The sequence below is a fragment of the Nannobrachium achirus genome, assembly GCF_963921795.1.
Source record: "Nannobrachium achirus genome assembly, chromosome: 19".
NCBI lineage: Eukaryota > Metazoa > Chordata > Actinopteri > Myctophiformes > Myctophidae > Nannobrachium > Nannobrachium achirus.
Genome location: NC_137826.1, coordinates 27,499,971 through 27,515,177, shown reverse-complemented (window position 1 = coordinate 27,515,177; position 15,207 = coordinate 27,499,971). Strand labels below are relative to the sequence as shown.

At 43.2% G+C, this 15,207-nt stretch overlaps 1 protein-coding gene across 1 annotated transcript; it reads left to right on the top strand.

Moving 5' to 3' along the window:
• Positions 1-3,619: 3,619 nt before the first annotated feature.
• rps6kb1a (ribosomal protein S6 kinase b, polypeptide 1a) lies at positions 3,620-14,510 on the top strand. Its single transcript, XM_080748892.1, has 15 exons — positions 3,620-3,741; positions 4,566-4,609; positions 4,973-5,093; positions 6,277-6,345; positions 7,002-7,149; positions 7,508-7,565; positions 7,978-8,078; positions 8,753-8,843; positions 9,987-10,077; positions 10,166-10,273; positions 10,359-10,421; positions 10,759-10,836; positions 10,926-11,033; positions 12,062-12,174; positions 12,318-14,510. Exons 1-15 carry the CDS (start codon positions 3,664-3,666, stop codon positions 12,580-12,582), a joined length of 1,536 nt encoding a protein of 511 aa, XP_080605018.1. The 5' UTR covers positions 3,620-3,663; the 3' UTR covers positions 12,583-14,510.
• Positions 14,511-15,207: the final 697 nt, after the last annotated feature.

Here is a 15,207-nt window from a genome sequence, read left to right as displayed (position 1 = left end):
TAAATGCTAAATTCTAAAGCAATCTCATCCATGCTGCCAAAAGAAAGCTGTCAGCTAGCGTACCTGAGCAGCACAACATAGGCTATTATTATATGCAATCAGATTACTTTAGCCATTATCTCTATAATCTATATGAATCATAAAGGACACCATGAGAAGAAAGTTAGATCCTCTTAATTTAGATCGAACAGCAAAAAGTGACAGGATAACAGAGAAGAGCAGAAATATATTCCACATTATGACATCATGGGCTCAGAAAGTAGGTTACATAATCACACCAGAAATTCCTGAGGCAGAGCTACAGTACCTGTGATTTTATACCAAAACTAGACATACATTTATATTTCTGTGAAGAATATAACCACAAAATGTCAACCTAACGTGCATTTCTTGTCAAATTAAAGGTTTATTTCTTATTATAATTTGTTGTAGCCTAGGCCTACTATTCTTTGAAAACCAGTTGCAAAACGATTCCTTTGTTCTTATACTGCCATCTACTGACAATGAAGGGCTGAGAGTCTCATTGCAAGTTTAACTTTTCCAAGAGTGACATGTCACCTGGCCAAGATTCATGAAACACACATAAATCTGAAACAACTCTAGCTTGCATGCTACTAGACATCATTTCAGTTGTCTCATTGGTTGAGGAACATTCGGCATTAAACAACAGGATATAATAGCATAGCCCTACCTTGATCTAACAAGACATTCACCTTACTAAGAGCAATTATGAACATGTTGATTAGGTATTTTTGAATACCCAGGATGCCAGTTCCACCCTAAACAAACCAAAGTTTTAGGCTATTATACAGTACTGCTTGACAGCACACATTCAATTTGATGTGGCCTATAGCCTATCTTGTTTTGGGATTGAAGTTGACCTCACAATTGATTGTATAATGGATTACCTTTCCATAGTCATTTATGTATAAGGACTTGGTTTGATTCCTGATCCTCCCACACTGGTTAACGTGGGGTCTCGGGCGGTGACGCTGACCCCCTTGTTGAGACTGTCCTATCCCAGTGGTTCTCAAAGTGGATTCCAGGGACTCTGTGGGTTCCTTAATGAGGGTCTAAATTGACCCATACAAGTCTGTATAGGCCTACTGTCAGAGTTAAGGGGAAACCTTGAAATGTAAAAGTTTGAGAAACAATGTCCTGTCCTGTCCTGTCCTGTCCTGTCCTGTCCTGTCCTATCCTATCCAACCAATGTAAACAGAAGCTGACTACTGGCACTGGCCAAAAGAGATGGTGTCAGTACTGAGTAGGCTAGTGGTGTGGTGCACATGCGTGGCCTGGGCACTAGGTGGTGCGTGTGAGCGTGCATTGTGCTGTTTTGTTTTGGGACTCCCTCTTTTCCAAGTATTTCGCCCAGGTGGGCGTGGTTTTGAGGTTTGGTTTAGGCATAATTTCTGTTAGGGTTAAAGGGAAACTAGGTAACTTTAAGTCTATTCTTAAAGACGGACTACACTTTGGCCGGATCTCAAACCGGAAACAGTTTTAACACAAAACAATTCCCCGCGCTCAAAGACATATTTTTAGGGCCCACCTAATAAACACGTTGATGCCCCTTCTGCTTGTGGTTTCCGACTAGACCGGATCAAACGGCCAGTTGTAAACGAATACCAGGCGTTCCTCTTAGGAAAACCCAAACCCTAACCCAAACCCCAGTAACCGTGACGTGGATGAGTAGCTAACCTGCCGACTCCCTTAGTCGAAATGATGGGACGTAGAAATAGCGAGATTTCCCCCTTTATTTTTGGCAGGCTCAACACATTTACCCAAGTATCCCTTAGCCTCGCGTAGCCAGGCGTACTCATCTGCGAAGAGAAAAGCCTGGTTACATCCATAGGCTGATACGGCTTTGAACGGTACCACGTGCTACTTCCGCTGGGAGAATTTCACCGGATGTTATAATTTTTTTCACAGTGTGGTGTATTCACCGCTGGCGTAAAAAACTGTTCTACTTCGCACGAACCTTCGGTTAAGCTCGTAACAATATCCAAATGTAGCCCCCACAGTTAGTACCAGCCATGAACCAGCGACAACAGCCCTGCTAATCGGGCTCAGCCCTATTAGCACGACTGGTTGTGCGTTGGACTGGCGAGTGGGAGTCCCGGGTTCAAACCCCGCTTCCGCGTATCACTACATCTGGCGTCCCCGGCAGGATGAGAAGCGTGGTATCCTCGCGTGAGGGACAGGTCCACGTCGTGTGCGGCGGTCCGCGGCGTGAAATGTGAAGCGCGAGGGCGCGCTCCAAAGATCAGGGGGGTGATTGTAGCCCCCACAGTTAGTACCAACCATGAACCAGCGACAACAGCCCTGCTAATCGGGCTCAGCCCTATTAGCACGACTGGTTGTGCGTTGGACTGGCGAGTGGGAGTCCCGGGTTCAATCCCCCCTTCCGCGTCTCACTACACAAACAAAAACAGGGATTCTGACAAAGGACACCTATTAAGAGCTACAATCTATTTAGGTTTGTTTCGCTGGCATATGTAAACAGTACTGCAACGCATGACGTAACTTCTGTTAACCGCAGCACTTCCGCCACTTCCGGTGTCTACAGCTTGCCATTCACACATGCATATTAGCCCTATTCACGGCCCGCCCACTCAGCATCCCCCTGGTGCTGAAGTCACATTTTGAAGGGTAAAACCCTGCTAAAAGCCCATAGAGTTAATACAGAAATCGCAAATTTAATGCAATTTCCGAATAATAAAGTATAAAATACGGCTAGCATGATCAAGAACACAATATAGTAAAAGGCACAAAGCATTATAATTTACTTTACCGTTCGAAATAATGATTTGTTGGCTTTAAGTCCAGCTATTTCTGTTATAGTTTCCCCTTCTAAACTGACGTCAGCACCAGGAAGTTGCTGAGAAATTTGCTGAGTGGGCGGGCCGTGAATAGGGCTAATTGTCGCCAGGGTGAGTATCCCTGCGGTTGCACGTGACCATTGGCAGCCATAGCATTCCTTGGGTACCATTAAAACAATGATGGCGGCACTCATACAAGGGCAAAAAAAGCTTCATTTTCGCAGCATAGAAAATCACGCTTCCCACCGACACCGTCCATATTTTTTATAGTCTATCTATGCATGGTTAGGCAGGGGCTGTTAAGTATGACATCATTTTGTAGGCAGAGGAGAATTTCTGCCCCCAGTTTCCGTGAATCTTTTTACTATTTTTACTATTTACACATTTTCTTCTCTTTGTTGTTGAAAGGAAAGTGTTAGAATTATACTTTAGTCGTTATTTTTTAGTTGTTGTTTGTTTTTTGAAATAGCGAGGGACAGAAAATGCTCTGGGGCAGATTCTCCTCTGCCTACAAAATGATGTCACGGCTTAAAAGCCCCCAGGCCGTTAGGGTTAGACATGTAACCACGCCCACCTGGGCGAAACACCTGGTAAAGAGCGAGTCCCGTTTTGTTTTGGTGGCGATCATATTGGCGCTCTCTGGAGGAAGGAAGCGGCAGTGAGTGAGTACCGGACAGGCGCATGAATGTAGCGTAGAGGCAGATTCTCTACCGACACCGGCAGTAGCACCAGCCAGCAAGCAGCAGGACCCAGGACAGGAGCGGCGATGATCGTCCCATGAAGCGGAGAAGAACCGCAGCTCCTAAAAACCCGTCGCCAAAGAACCGAGGAGGAGGAGGAGGACATGGCCGGAGTGTTCGACATAGACCTGGATCAACCGGGGGATTCAGAGAATGTGTCTGACGATGAACTTGAAGACGGGGTGAGTTCAGTTATGTTGACTACCGGGGAACCCGGTAGCTCGCGTAGCTTATTATGGCAGATCTACAAGCTCACGACGCGTCGGGGATGCGACCCGTCGTGAGCTTGTAGATCGGCTGTTTTCGTGCGCGCGACACCATCGTACACGACCAACATCATCAGGCTAAAGGGCTAGTTAGCATCATGCAATGCGTGGCAATGGGGCTGCTGTACTATGAGCAGCAGGCCGATGATGCTGCTGCTGTGCTGCTGCTACACTAGAGTACACCACCACCACTGAATAAAGTCACATATATGTGGGTGTGAGTTGTAATGTGTAGCTTTGAGCTGTAGGCTACATGTTTATTTACAGCATCATGTCACACACAGTCTACAGACCCCCCTCCCTAACCTTAGATTAAGACTACCCCCTCCCCATGTGCTCACATTACAGAGGACCTGCGAAAAAACTGTGATGTTGTTAGCTTTCTAGTTATCAACATTGGCTAATCAGTGTGAATATACCTCTATGGTATAGATCTTTCTTCTATTTTATACAAGAACGACTTGCATCAATAACTCAAGCTGTCTGCCTTATGATGTGAGTTAACAACACTAGTGTCAGGGCAGGGGCCCAGGGGACCTTCATTTCTTGCTACCCACCCAGTCAATCAGCGCCCCCGCAAGTCAAAAAATGAGATATGTATAATGTATGTAGGCCTATAATACTTGGCCAATTAATCTAATACACTTAACTAATGTATAAGTAAGGCTTTAGCCTTACACATTCCTTCATTCCTCCCGCATTCCTTTGTGATAAGAATGTCTGTCCTTGTTTGTTCTCAGGGTCAGTTCAGTGAATACATGGAGCAGTGCAGTGGCTTTGAATTGTGAGTACACATAACATGCCTTCATAATGCACTCAGCCCGGTCAGCTGTTTCTGTTTGCTCACTTATTGTAATTATTGTACCCTCACTGTCGCACCATTGAACATAATATGACCAAGTAGAAGTCTCGCTGGAACAAATAACATGTAGCCTATGTTAATTAAGTAGAAATATGTGAAGGCTAGCAAGATACAGTATAACTAATACTGCTTTTTTCTTTTACCTTATTTTATCACATGTTGTTTTTGTTGTCATTGTCAACCACACTGTTTAAGAAGCATGCAGTACCAGAATTTCATCTAATGCGACATTGCTACCAGCTGTATTGTGTATGTGACAATGGTTTCCATGTGTATTTCTCCCAGTAACATGGATGACTGTGAGAAGTTTGAAATCTCAGAAAACAGTGTCAACAAGGGAACAGAGCAGATTAGACCAGAATGCTTTGAGCTGCTAAGAGTCTTGGGAAAAGGTGGCTATGGGAAGGTAAGACATCTCGTTCTAAGATCTAATATATATTTTTACAGCATTAAAGGGGAACATCACAAAAATGTGGCAACACTTTTTATATATATATATATATATATATATATATATATATATATATATATATATATATATTCATTGCAATCATTACTGGTGAACAGTGCAGTAAGTTGAAGTTATCATATCCTAATATCGCGTCTGTTATCGCGTCTGTCTGTTGGAAACCTCATATGGCCAAAACTGTTACTTTTCAGGATTCAAAAGTAGCAGATCTACAAGCTCAAAAAGAGCTTGCAGATCTATTACTTTGGATACTTTTGTTTGACACTGCGGTATGATCAAGTAGGGCATTAATTTACCAGAAAACACAAAAGGTTTCTGGTTTCTGCCAAACAGCAACAATTTAATATTGACTGTGAAAAAGGTTACAGAGCTTTAGTGACAGCGACTGCATTTTCCGATATTACAGTTGTTTTCTCAAGGAACTTTTATTACATCCCAATCAACAGATCATCTTCTTGGCCCTCCAGCCACGTCCACGTTTTTCCCAATGACCCTAAGCGCGACGGTGGGGGCGCCGTCTGTTTTCGGTGATGACGACGGAGGGCGGCGCGCCGTCTCAGGCGACCATGAGCCACGTGAGACACCGCCGAGCGAGTGTTGCGACGGTCGCATGAGCCGACTCAGCGCCATTACCGAGTTATGTGCCCTTATGGACAGAATAGTAAATCTTCATCTCTTCGACTTTCGACTCCACCGTGCGGTCCAGGTGAACACAGCAAAGCGTTCTCTACCTCCTTGCCCACCACTGGCCCCCACTGTTGTGCTTAGGTTCCTTGGGAAACGCCAGGTCGCCCCCCAGCCACTCCCTCAACCTGCCTACCATTGAGACAAATGGCCGGGCAGCAGTCTAGTTGTAAGGGAAAGCAAGTCACGTGACTCTTCCCCACCACACATTCTGTATTGTGTGTATTGTAACTAATTCTCATTCTCTTTGAAAAATGTATTATTCTTTTGTTTAAAATGGCATTTTAACTGTTTATTTTTTAAATAGGTCCTGTTCTTGATTATGCATATGGAAGAGAGGTGGTTTAGAGAAGCTCTTATTTATTCTGAGCAATAAGGTTAGCTGTTAAAATGCAATAGTAATTGAAAACAATTAATATATATGATTTGTTATTAGGTTTTCCAAGTTCGGAAGGTGTCTGGCGCCACTTCAGGGAAAATATTTGCCATGAAGGTCTTGAAGAAGGTGAGGATACATACACACATACAGAATAATAATACATGTATACATACATACATACATACATCATCTCCCTCCCCCAAACACAAACTGTGGTTTAAAAGTAAAAATTGGTGCTCTAGTTGACACAGATGCATATAGAATAGACCAGTGGTTCCCAAACTTTTCAGGTCGAGACCCAAAAGAGAGATTAGACGATTGCCCGGGACCCAAACTTGTGAAAAAAGCAGATCTACAAGCCCACAATGCATCGCTTCACGCTGCGTTGTTTTCAAATGTAAAAGAATGGAGGAAAAGATCCGTGACCCACAAATGGGTCCCGACCCATGGTTTGAGAAACAGTGGAATAGACCATCAAAAATAATGGGACAGAGTGTTTGTTCTCTCCATTTAGCATGTTCTCTTGTTTGCAGTTGACGCAGCACTGGTTCTTGCCTTAACTCGAGAAGACAAAGCTTACATTTCCAGATGGTTGAGGGTTTTGATATTGATTGTTTTATTGGCTTTATGAGCTTTTACTGCAGCTACCCATGCAGGAGCTCTGAGTCCTCTTCTACCTCTATTGCTGATGAATGCACGTTGCTCAGCCGGCAGCTTTACAAGTCATTGTCAGAATAGCTCTCTCGGTTCTGACACTTTGCGCCTTTTCTGTCTCTTGCCAGGCCATGATCGTGCGCAACGCAAAGGATACAGCCCACACCAAAGCTGAGCGGAACATTCTAGAGGAGGTGAAGCATCCTTTCATTGTGGACCTCATTTATGCCTTCCAGACCGGGGGAAAGTTGTACCTCATCCTGGAGTATCTCAGTGGTGAGCACGCACTTATAAAGTCATTCTAAAGCCTGATTTGAACTTGGTTGCGTGACGGTATCACTTACAGGAAATAGCAGATCTATAAGCTCGCACAACATGCCGCGTCACGCCTTGTTGTGAGCTGGTATATTGTCTGTTTTTGGTGTGGGACGTGGCGTGCAAACCAAGTAAAAGTCTGGCATAATTCAGCTGAAATTCCTTTTTCTGCCATTAGATTTGCAGTTGCAGTTGTTTGGTGAAAATGGATACTGTATAGGCATATCCAGATTTTACTATCCAATAGGTGTGCAAGTTTCAACTGTACATAGATTTTATTGAAGTGATGGAGGTCTGATTCGTGTATTGTATTCTCCAGGCGGGGAGCTCTTTATGCAACTGGAGAGAGAGGGCATCTTCATGGAGGACACAGCATGGTAAGTTACTCATGTTAGTCAGTCACACTTTTGACATAGCAGTCAAGCCCATAAAAAATGCACTGCATGCATTTTGAGATGAAATTATGCCGGTTTAAGTTGACCAAAATGACCAAAACGCCATTCGATGTTTTGTTTTGTTTTCAATTGCCTTTTAGTGACAAGCAGCCTTTGCCTTTCTTCGTATGGAGTGTGGGGTCATGTTCACCAATTTACAAAATGTTGTACTGGTCTGGTACCTGCAGTTCATGTTCTCTTGTTGTGTAAACATAGTCTATTCTAGAGATCAGGGTGTTTATATAAAGTAGTTGTCCAACAGCACAAGGGCGTGTGGTCTTTCTACTTTTAGAACAATAGCAAGGATACCACATGACAACACCAACCAACCTGACTTTTTTTTTTTTATAAACAGTTTCTATCTGGCTGAGATCTCTATGGCATTGGGTCACCTGCATCAGAAAGGCATCATCTACAGAGACTTGAAGCCTGAGAACATTATGCTCAACAACAACGGTACAGTAAATCGAGGGTCCTCAAGCAACGTGGCTTCAAGTAGTTTTCACTGCTAGGGTTGGACAAATAACAGAAAACATATCAAAATCGACGTTTATATCCAATAACCGACTGTCCGACTTAAAGGAGTAGTTCACCCCCAAAATGACATTTTTTCCTATTGATTACCCACGCCATGGAGACTTGAGTTCAATAATTTTTTTTTTTTTTCTTTTCTTTTTTCTCGCATTCCTAAGACAAAAATGTGATTATAGTAAATTCACCCTGATGGTTTCCCCATCCAGTGCCATGCATTTGGGTACCCATCCGGAATCAATGGGGGTACATTTACTATAATCAATGTTTTGTCTTAGGATGCGACAAATGCAAAAAAATATTATTGAACTCAAGTCTCCATGGGGTGAGTGATCAATAGGAAAAAAAAGTCATTTTGGGGGTGAACTACTCCTTTAATCTTGTTCATTGTGGTTAATCGAATAATCGAGAAGCACTTTTTTTCCTTATCAAGGAATTGATTATTCACGTTAACCACTTATAAGCCCTTTATTATACTTTGTTGTAAACTTGTGGTAAAAATGACACCATTGAACAACAAATTGCAACATGTAAGCTTGTATATCTGCTATTTTATTTTGTACATGAGTTGTACAAGTTTTTTTGGTTCCTCCCACCAGGTCATGTGAAGCTGACAGACTTTGGCCTGTGTAAAGAGTCCATTCACGATGGCACAGTGACCCACACATTCTGTGGTACCATAGAATACATGTAAGTCACACATCACAGGGGTCAAGGGATGTTTTTAAATAAACATTTTGTATTAAGGGTCAGTTTAAACTCATTGGATTTCATTCTCTGGGGCACTTTTTGCCTTTATACCTTTTCTCTTTTTTTTTTTTTTTTTTTTTTTTTAAGAAAACAATGATTCTCTATGACCTCATGCATACCGGCCCCCGAGGGGCTGCAGCAGGTGTCTGCGGCAGTGGTTTTCTTTTTTACGATCGAACCCAGTTCGATTTGTGTGTCTTGTCGCATGCGGTAAAAAATCATTGACTCCTTTTATAACTCCTTTTCGGATCCGCAGTGTGGATTCCGCGCAGCCTTGCATACCAAATCCAATGCGTTTTAATCACGCAGCAAACGGAAAAAACACAATGGTTGAAAATCGCGCTGTGTGCAAAGCCCTTAAGTCATGTAGTAATCACGAAAAGAAAACCACATCACACTTGTATAGAGCATATCCGTGGTCATAATAGGGACATACTGTAGTTAACTAGTGCGCTTCTCAGAGTGCAGGTCTCCGCCAGGCCAGAAACGGGTGATTACCCACCCAGAGCTCGTCATAGCAATCAGAATGAACATCTGACTGATACATCTGGAGTAATGTGATTAAGATGTATCAGTTAATGACTAATTCATCTCATCATTTGTGTGCGTGTTTGGGACAAGTCGTAGCAAAAATGTGTTTTGAGGAAAAGTCTGACACAAATGGCTGGGGCCTACACAAGGGAGTTGCATCATGGTTTGATTGTATGATCTACGGTTGAAGCATTATAGGCCAAAAGTAAAGTGGGCTTTTATAGCGTAACCATTTGCAAAAACAGACACTGACAGGAGCAAAAACATAGTCTCCGGCCTTCTGGCATGGCGGAGACAAAAATGGATACCAAAATAATGTCAACAAACACCTGTCAAACACTGAGCTTTGAGCTGTGATTCATTATGTTGGACACTAGAGGGCGGCACCACTCTCTAGAGGTCTGCATTGGGCCCTACCACCTGACTGTCCTTGTCCTGGACTGTTGATTAGGACCAAACTCATGTCTGGCTGCACAAGTGCACATTACATAGTAATACCACCATACTATAATACTTGACCTTGTCCTGACCTGCCTGTCTGTCTTACCCCAGGGCTCCAGAAATTCTAATGCGCAGTGGTCATAACCGGGCAGTGGACTGGTGGAGCTTGGGAGCACTCATGTATGACATGCTGACAGGAGCAGTAAGTTGACAACACCGTCCTCCTCTAATGGCATTGGAAAAACTATTCCTCCAGTTAGCTGTTAATTCATTACCCTCTTTGTTCATAGCCACCCTTCACCGGTGAAAACAGGAAGAAGACCATTGACAAAATCTTAAAGTGCAAACTCAACCTTCCACCTTACCTCACACAAGAAGCTAGGGACCTTCTTAAAAAGGTAAACGATTAAGTACTGCGGTGTGCACAGTATCAGTTTCTGTTGTCTGCCAGACTGCCATTCTAACTGCTGTAAACTTCTCAAGCTGCTGAAACGAAATGCCTCTCTACGGCTTGGGGCTGGACCAGGGGATGCCTCGGAAGTAGAGGTATAGTCTGGTATCTGTTCATGTCCTGTGTTTGGACACGTCTTTTGTAGTGTGTGTGTGTGTGTGTGTGTGTGTGTGTGTGTGTGTGTGTGTGTGTGTGTGTGTGTGTGTGTGTGTGTGTGTGTGTGTGTGTGTGTGTGTGTGTGTGTGTGTGTGTGTGTGTGTGTGTGTGTGTGTGTGTGTGTGTGTGTGTGTGTGTGTGTGTGTGTGTGTGTGTATATACATTTTTATATTACTGAATACTTTATTAGGGCTTCCACAATTACCATTTGATAAAGTCCTGGGAAAATCTTCCTTAAAAACAAATAAGAACCCTGACTGGCACCGTTTCCTCCAGGCACACCCATTTTTCCGACATATGAACTGGGATGACCTCCTCGCCCGCAAAGTAGAGCCTCCATTCAAGCCTTTCCTTGTAAGTTTGCGTACCATGTTGAACTGGCACTATGTGTTATATTGCCCTATTTGAGCCAGGCTACTAACATATCTTTTTTCCTTTGGCAGCAATCAGCTGATGATGTCAGCCAATTTGACTCAAAGTTCACCAGCCAGACTCCAGTAGACAGTCCGGACGACTCAACTCTCAGTGAAAGTGCCAATCAAGTCTTCCTGGTTGGTAGTTCTTATGCGTAAACGTTCCCGTTTATTGCACAGAAATACAGGAGTATTTCTTATGGCATTAGTAATACAATTTAAAATGTAGGCATTTAGCAGATGCTCTTAATTTATGTTTGTAAGCAACAGCGGATAGGAGATACACGCACATCCAAACATTTTGATGGGTGGAGATACTGAAGAGAAGAAATGTAGGTTCGCTAATGCTCCCAAAAATAGTTTATTAACAGAGCAGTAAAAATACGTTGTTAAACATCAAACTTGTAAGCGACTTACAAACATAAATTAACCATACACCACTTCAGAACATATTATGTTTGATTCACTAGCCCTTACCCGTTCAAAGATATGAGCTCCGAAATGATGTGCAGTGTGTGGGTTATGGGATGTGCACTGTGCACACAGTATATGAGGGATGGAAAGTAACTTTAACTGGTGTTTGCATGATAATATGTAGGCGCATCAATGTAAGAAATACCCGTTTCGTTTAATGGCTACAGAGATACTGTGTTCCAGTTCTGAAGAAAGAAAGTAGGGTTCATTAGATGGCGTTTCCAACACATTCTCATCCCAAGGTGCCACATTTGACCAAGTAGCCATATTGGGAAGCCAGCTTTTGCCGATTCTAAATTGTTCAAGATGCATACCGAAACGGTGGGAATCAATTTGAATTATCTTGGCATCAACGTGGTATGCAAAAGAGTGTCCTCAAAGTCAGAATTGGAGGCCAAACTTAATCTGACGAAGTAGCAAAATATGAGGTCTTGGGGTGCCCATGCACTGATGTTCTTAGAGATTCTGCTTTATGCTTTTTATTAAAAGGAGCCTATTCTGCTTTGGTCTTCATTTACCATCACATTATGTTATTTTCCTGGAAGCTCCATTGTCTGTTCCACCACATTGCATGTAAAGTTTAGTCAGCATTTCATTGCTTGTCGTCAGCTGTGTTGTTTTGTTTTCTCTCTCTTTTGAAAGATAGCTTATGAAGTATCAGTGGCCTCTTTCCTTTGTGCCCCCATTTTCAGGGTTTTACATATGTAGCCCCTTCGGTGCTCGAAAATGTCAAGGAAAGGTGTTCCTTTGAGCCAAAGGTCCGGTCGCCGCGGAAGTTTCCAGGAAGCCCGAGAACGCCTGTGAGGTAACGTATGTGTGTTTTGCGTCTTGATTTCATGGAATTCTACTGGTTACGTACATATTGTTTCCATCACAAACGTTACACACTTTGTAAAATGCTTTAACTCTCATGGTAGGATCTGACCTTTCCTTCATGTCTCTACCCAGCCCGGTGAAGTTTGCTGGCGGGATGTGTTGGCCCCGAGGCCCTGCACAGTCTGGGGCTCCATCTTTGCTCTCCCCTGGAGTTGTGGGGGAGCAGCCCATGGAGGTGTCCACTGTGGAGCACATGGACGTAAGTGGCAGCAACTCGGAGGTGTCCGCTCCCCTTCCCATCAGGCAGCCATCAGGTGTCAGCAGTGCAGGGACTTATAAGAAGCAGGCCTACCCGATGAACTCCAAACGGCCCGAACACCTACGGATGAACCTATGACCCTCGGCTCACCTCAGAACCTAGGACTCTTCCAATTCCCCCCCTTTTTTTTTCTTTAAGATACTTGTAGAAATTAAACAATTATTGACTTGACACTGTCGACACCAATCACCAGCTTCTCCAGCAACGCCTTCCTTCCTTCTTTTTCTCTCTGATCTCCCAGCTCCTTCTCCTGGCATAGCCTGGCCTCCTCGGGGGGCCCTGCAGATAATCAACTCCCAGTAGAATCGTCACTGGACAGAGGAGTGTTCTCTCAGTCAGGTGCTCCTTATTGACTGCCGACGTGCATCCCAGCCTTGTAATGGCTATAGCTGAGGAACGGGCATATGGCAGGCCTGCTGCCTAGTTTCAGCGTGCACGACTGGCTTATATTGGTGCTTTTTTTAAACTTTGAACATGGACAGTGTTACTTCTAGTGTTGCTACTTGTAGCTTCCCTAATGACTGAGATTAAGTTCTCTGAAACGGTTTGGGTAAAAAAATAAAAAAAATAAAAAAGGAGTGGTGTGCCCCCTCCCCACCCCAGATGCCACTCCTTTTTTATTATCACTTTGTGGTTAAGGGGTTGTAATAGGTATAGTATATTGGTTGGCACAGTAGCGCGATCGAATAACAGTTGTGCGACAAATACAGTATTCCTTTTGCCTGTTTTCCTGCAACACTTCCATATTGCCTTTTTCACTGTTATGTCACTTGAACATGGGATCAGGAGTAGACAGGAAATGGCTGACAAAAAAGCAGCTATAAAAAGATTGCAGTGAGATATTAGCTGAAAGCATCACTTCCACCACAATCAATACCAAATGCTGGCACCACTTATACCAGTCCAACTGGAACGCTATCTATAGCAAGCCTGTCTGTAAGTACTATTTAAGTAAGGGTTTTTGTTGAATGTAAACTGACTCTAAATGCCTTTTTGGGGTGTCACTCAATGTCACATTAGTTCTGATGATTCCTGCAGTGTTGGGGCTTTATTTTCTGTTAGACCAACAGCGAATCTGATGAGTTCAGCCCAGATGAATAATTGTAAATGCACATGGCCAAATTCCTAACACTGCCTTTCATAGAATCAGGCTACCTGTACATAAACGTCTTATGTTCCCGTGTGATTTGGGTGTGCTTATAGTGCTTTGACAGTGAACCCTTCTCACAGCATAATATGATTTGACGGTAAACACAGCTGAACGTAATAAGTTATTTATGGGTGTGTTTCATTTAAGTGATTCTGTCTGCAAGCATGTAGACTGGAATCAACTATGTTTGCAGTTTTATTTAATCCCGTCTAGAGTGGACATAACTTTGCTCTTCTTGAATTTTAGAATAGTTTGGAATGAAACGGTGGTGACGCAAGATACGCCATCATGAGGTTGTGGTACAGTGAATACAGGCTTACTTACAGTGACACCTAAATGAAACGCATGTTCACCTGTCAAAATATCTGCTGTGAGAAGGGTCTATGATGGGACTCTTATTCTCAGACATGTATCTGTACAACGTCATATTGACTGTAATCTATATAAGCTGCTAATTTATATGAGCTTCTGGAGTCAAGCCATTGCACGCTCTAACGTTCAAACGGAGCAAGCTGTCCTCCATGTAGCTGATGTTTGTTGAATGCAGTATGGCAGTTATCAAACTTTCAAGGACCCCCATAACTGTTGAGTTAATAGAACTGTAAGGGTCAATTTGGAAACCCCTCACAGGACCCAGAGGGTCCTGGCCTGGACCCCACTTTGAGAACCACTGCAGTATCAGTCTCAGTCATATGCTTTTGATCACATTCTTAGATATTCATTCATGCGACAGGTCCATAAACATTTAAATAAAAATGGGCTTATGATTGGGCATGTGTATAATTCATCAACCAAAATCACTTTAAACTCACCAGACCTTTTTTCCCCTTAACTAATTAGTTGTTACATAGCAGCACTACATAACACTTGTATATGGATATGATTAGTCTAACAACTAATTTTGTCAGACATGACGCAACTTACTAGCCCAGTGCTTGTGGAAGCATTTTGATATATTTTAAGTCATCATGTTTTGTATGATTCTAATGGCTAAAGTGAATCTAATGCGAGTCTGTGTTGTTGGACTGTTGGAAATTAGTTTCTCCTTTAAAGCTCACCTCACTCAAGGTGCAACAGCTGAATTATGTTCAAGAGTAATCACTGCTGTACGCTATTATTCCAAACGTAGGAGACGATGTTTGAAGGAGTGCTTCTTTTCCGCTCACGTGCGCCGAGGTTAGGTTTAGGCATAGTTTTACTGAGGTTAGGGTTAGAGTTAGGCATAGTTTTACTGAGGTTAAGGTTAGGGTTAGAGTTAGGCATAGTTTTACTGAGGTTAAGGTTCGGGTTAGGGTTAGAGTTAGGCATAGCTTTTTGGGTTAGGTTTAGGCATAGAGGTTTAACATTCACACCCGCGCAGTCCAAGTGACCACAGCCGAGCGCTCCAGACCTCCGCTCCAGCCAATCACAAGCCGCGCCTTCTAATTTATGTAACCCCGTCTCCTACAGTAGGAATAATCGCCTCCTGCACTAGGGCATTAACGTCAACAAGTCGACTCAGTCGACTTCATTACACAAGTCGACTACCACCAGAGAAAGTCGAAAAAAGCGTT

Bases quoted from the DNA above. Each gene is read 5' to 3' on its own strand.
- rps6kb1a (XM_080748892.1), top strand. From the start codon at position 3,664: ATGGCCGGAGTGTTCGACATAGACCTGGATCAACCGGGGGATTCAGAG. The intron at 5,094-6,276 runs GTAAGACATCTC...ATTTGTTATTAG, and splicing joins GAAAAGGTGGCTATGGGAAG to GTTTTCCAAGTTCGGAAGGT. The intron at 8,079-8,752 runs GTACAGTAAATC...TCCTCCCACCAG, and splicing joins CATTATGCTCAACAACAACG to GTCATGTGAAGCTGACAGAC.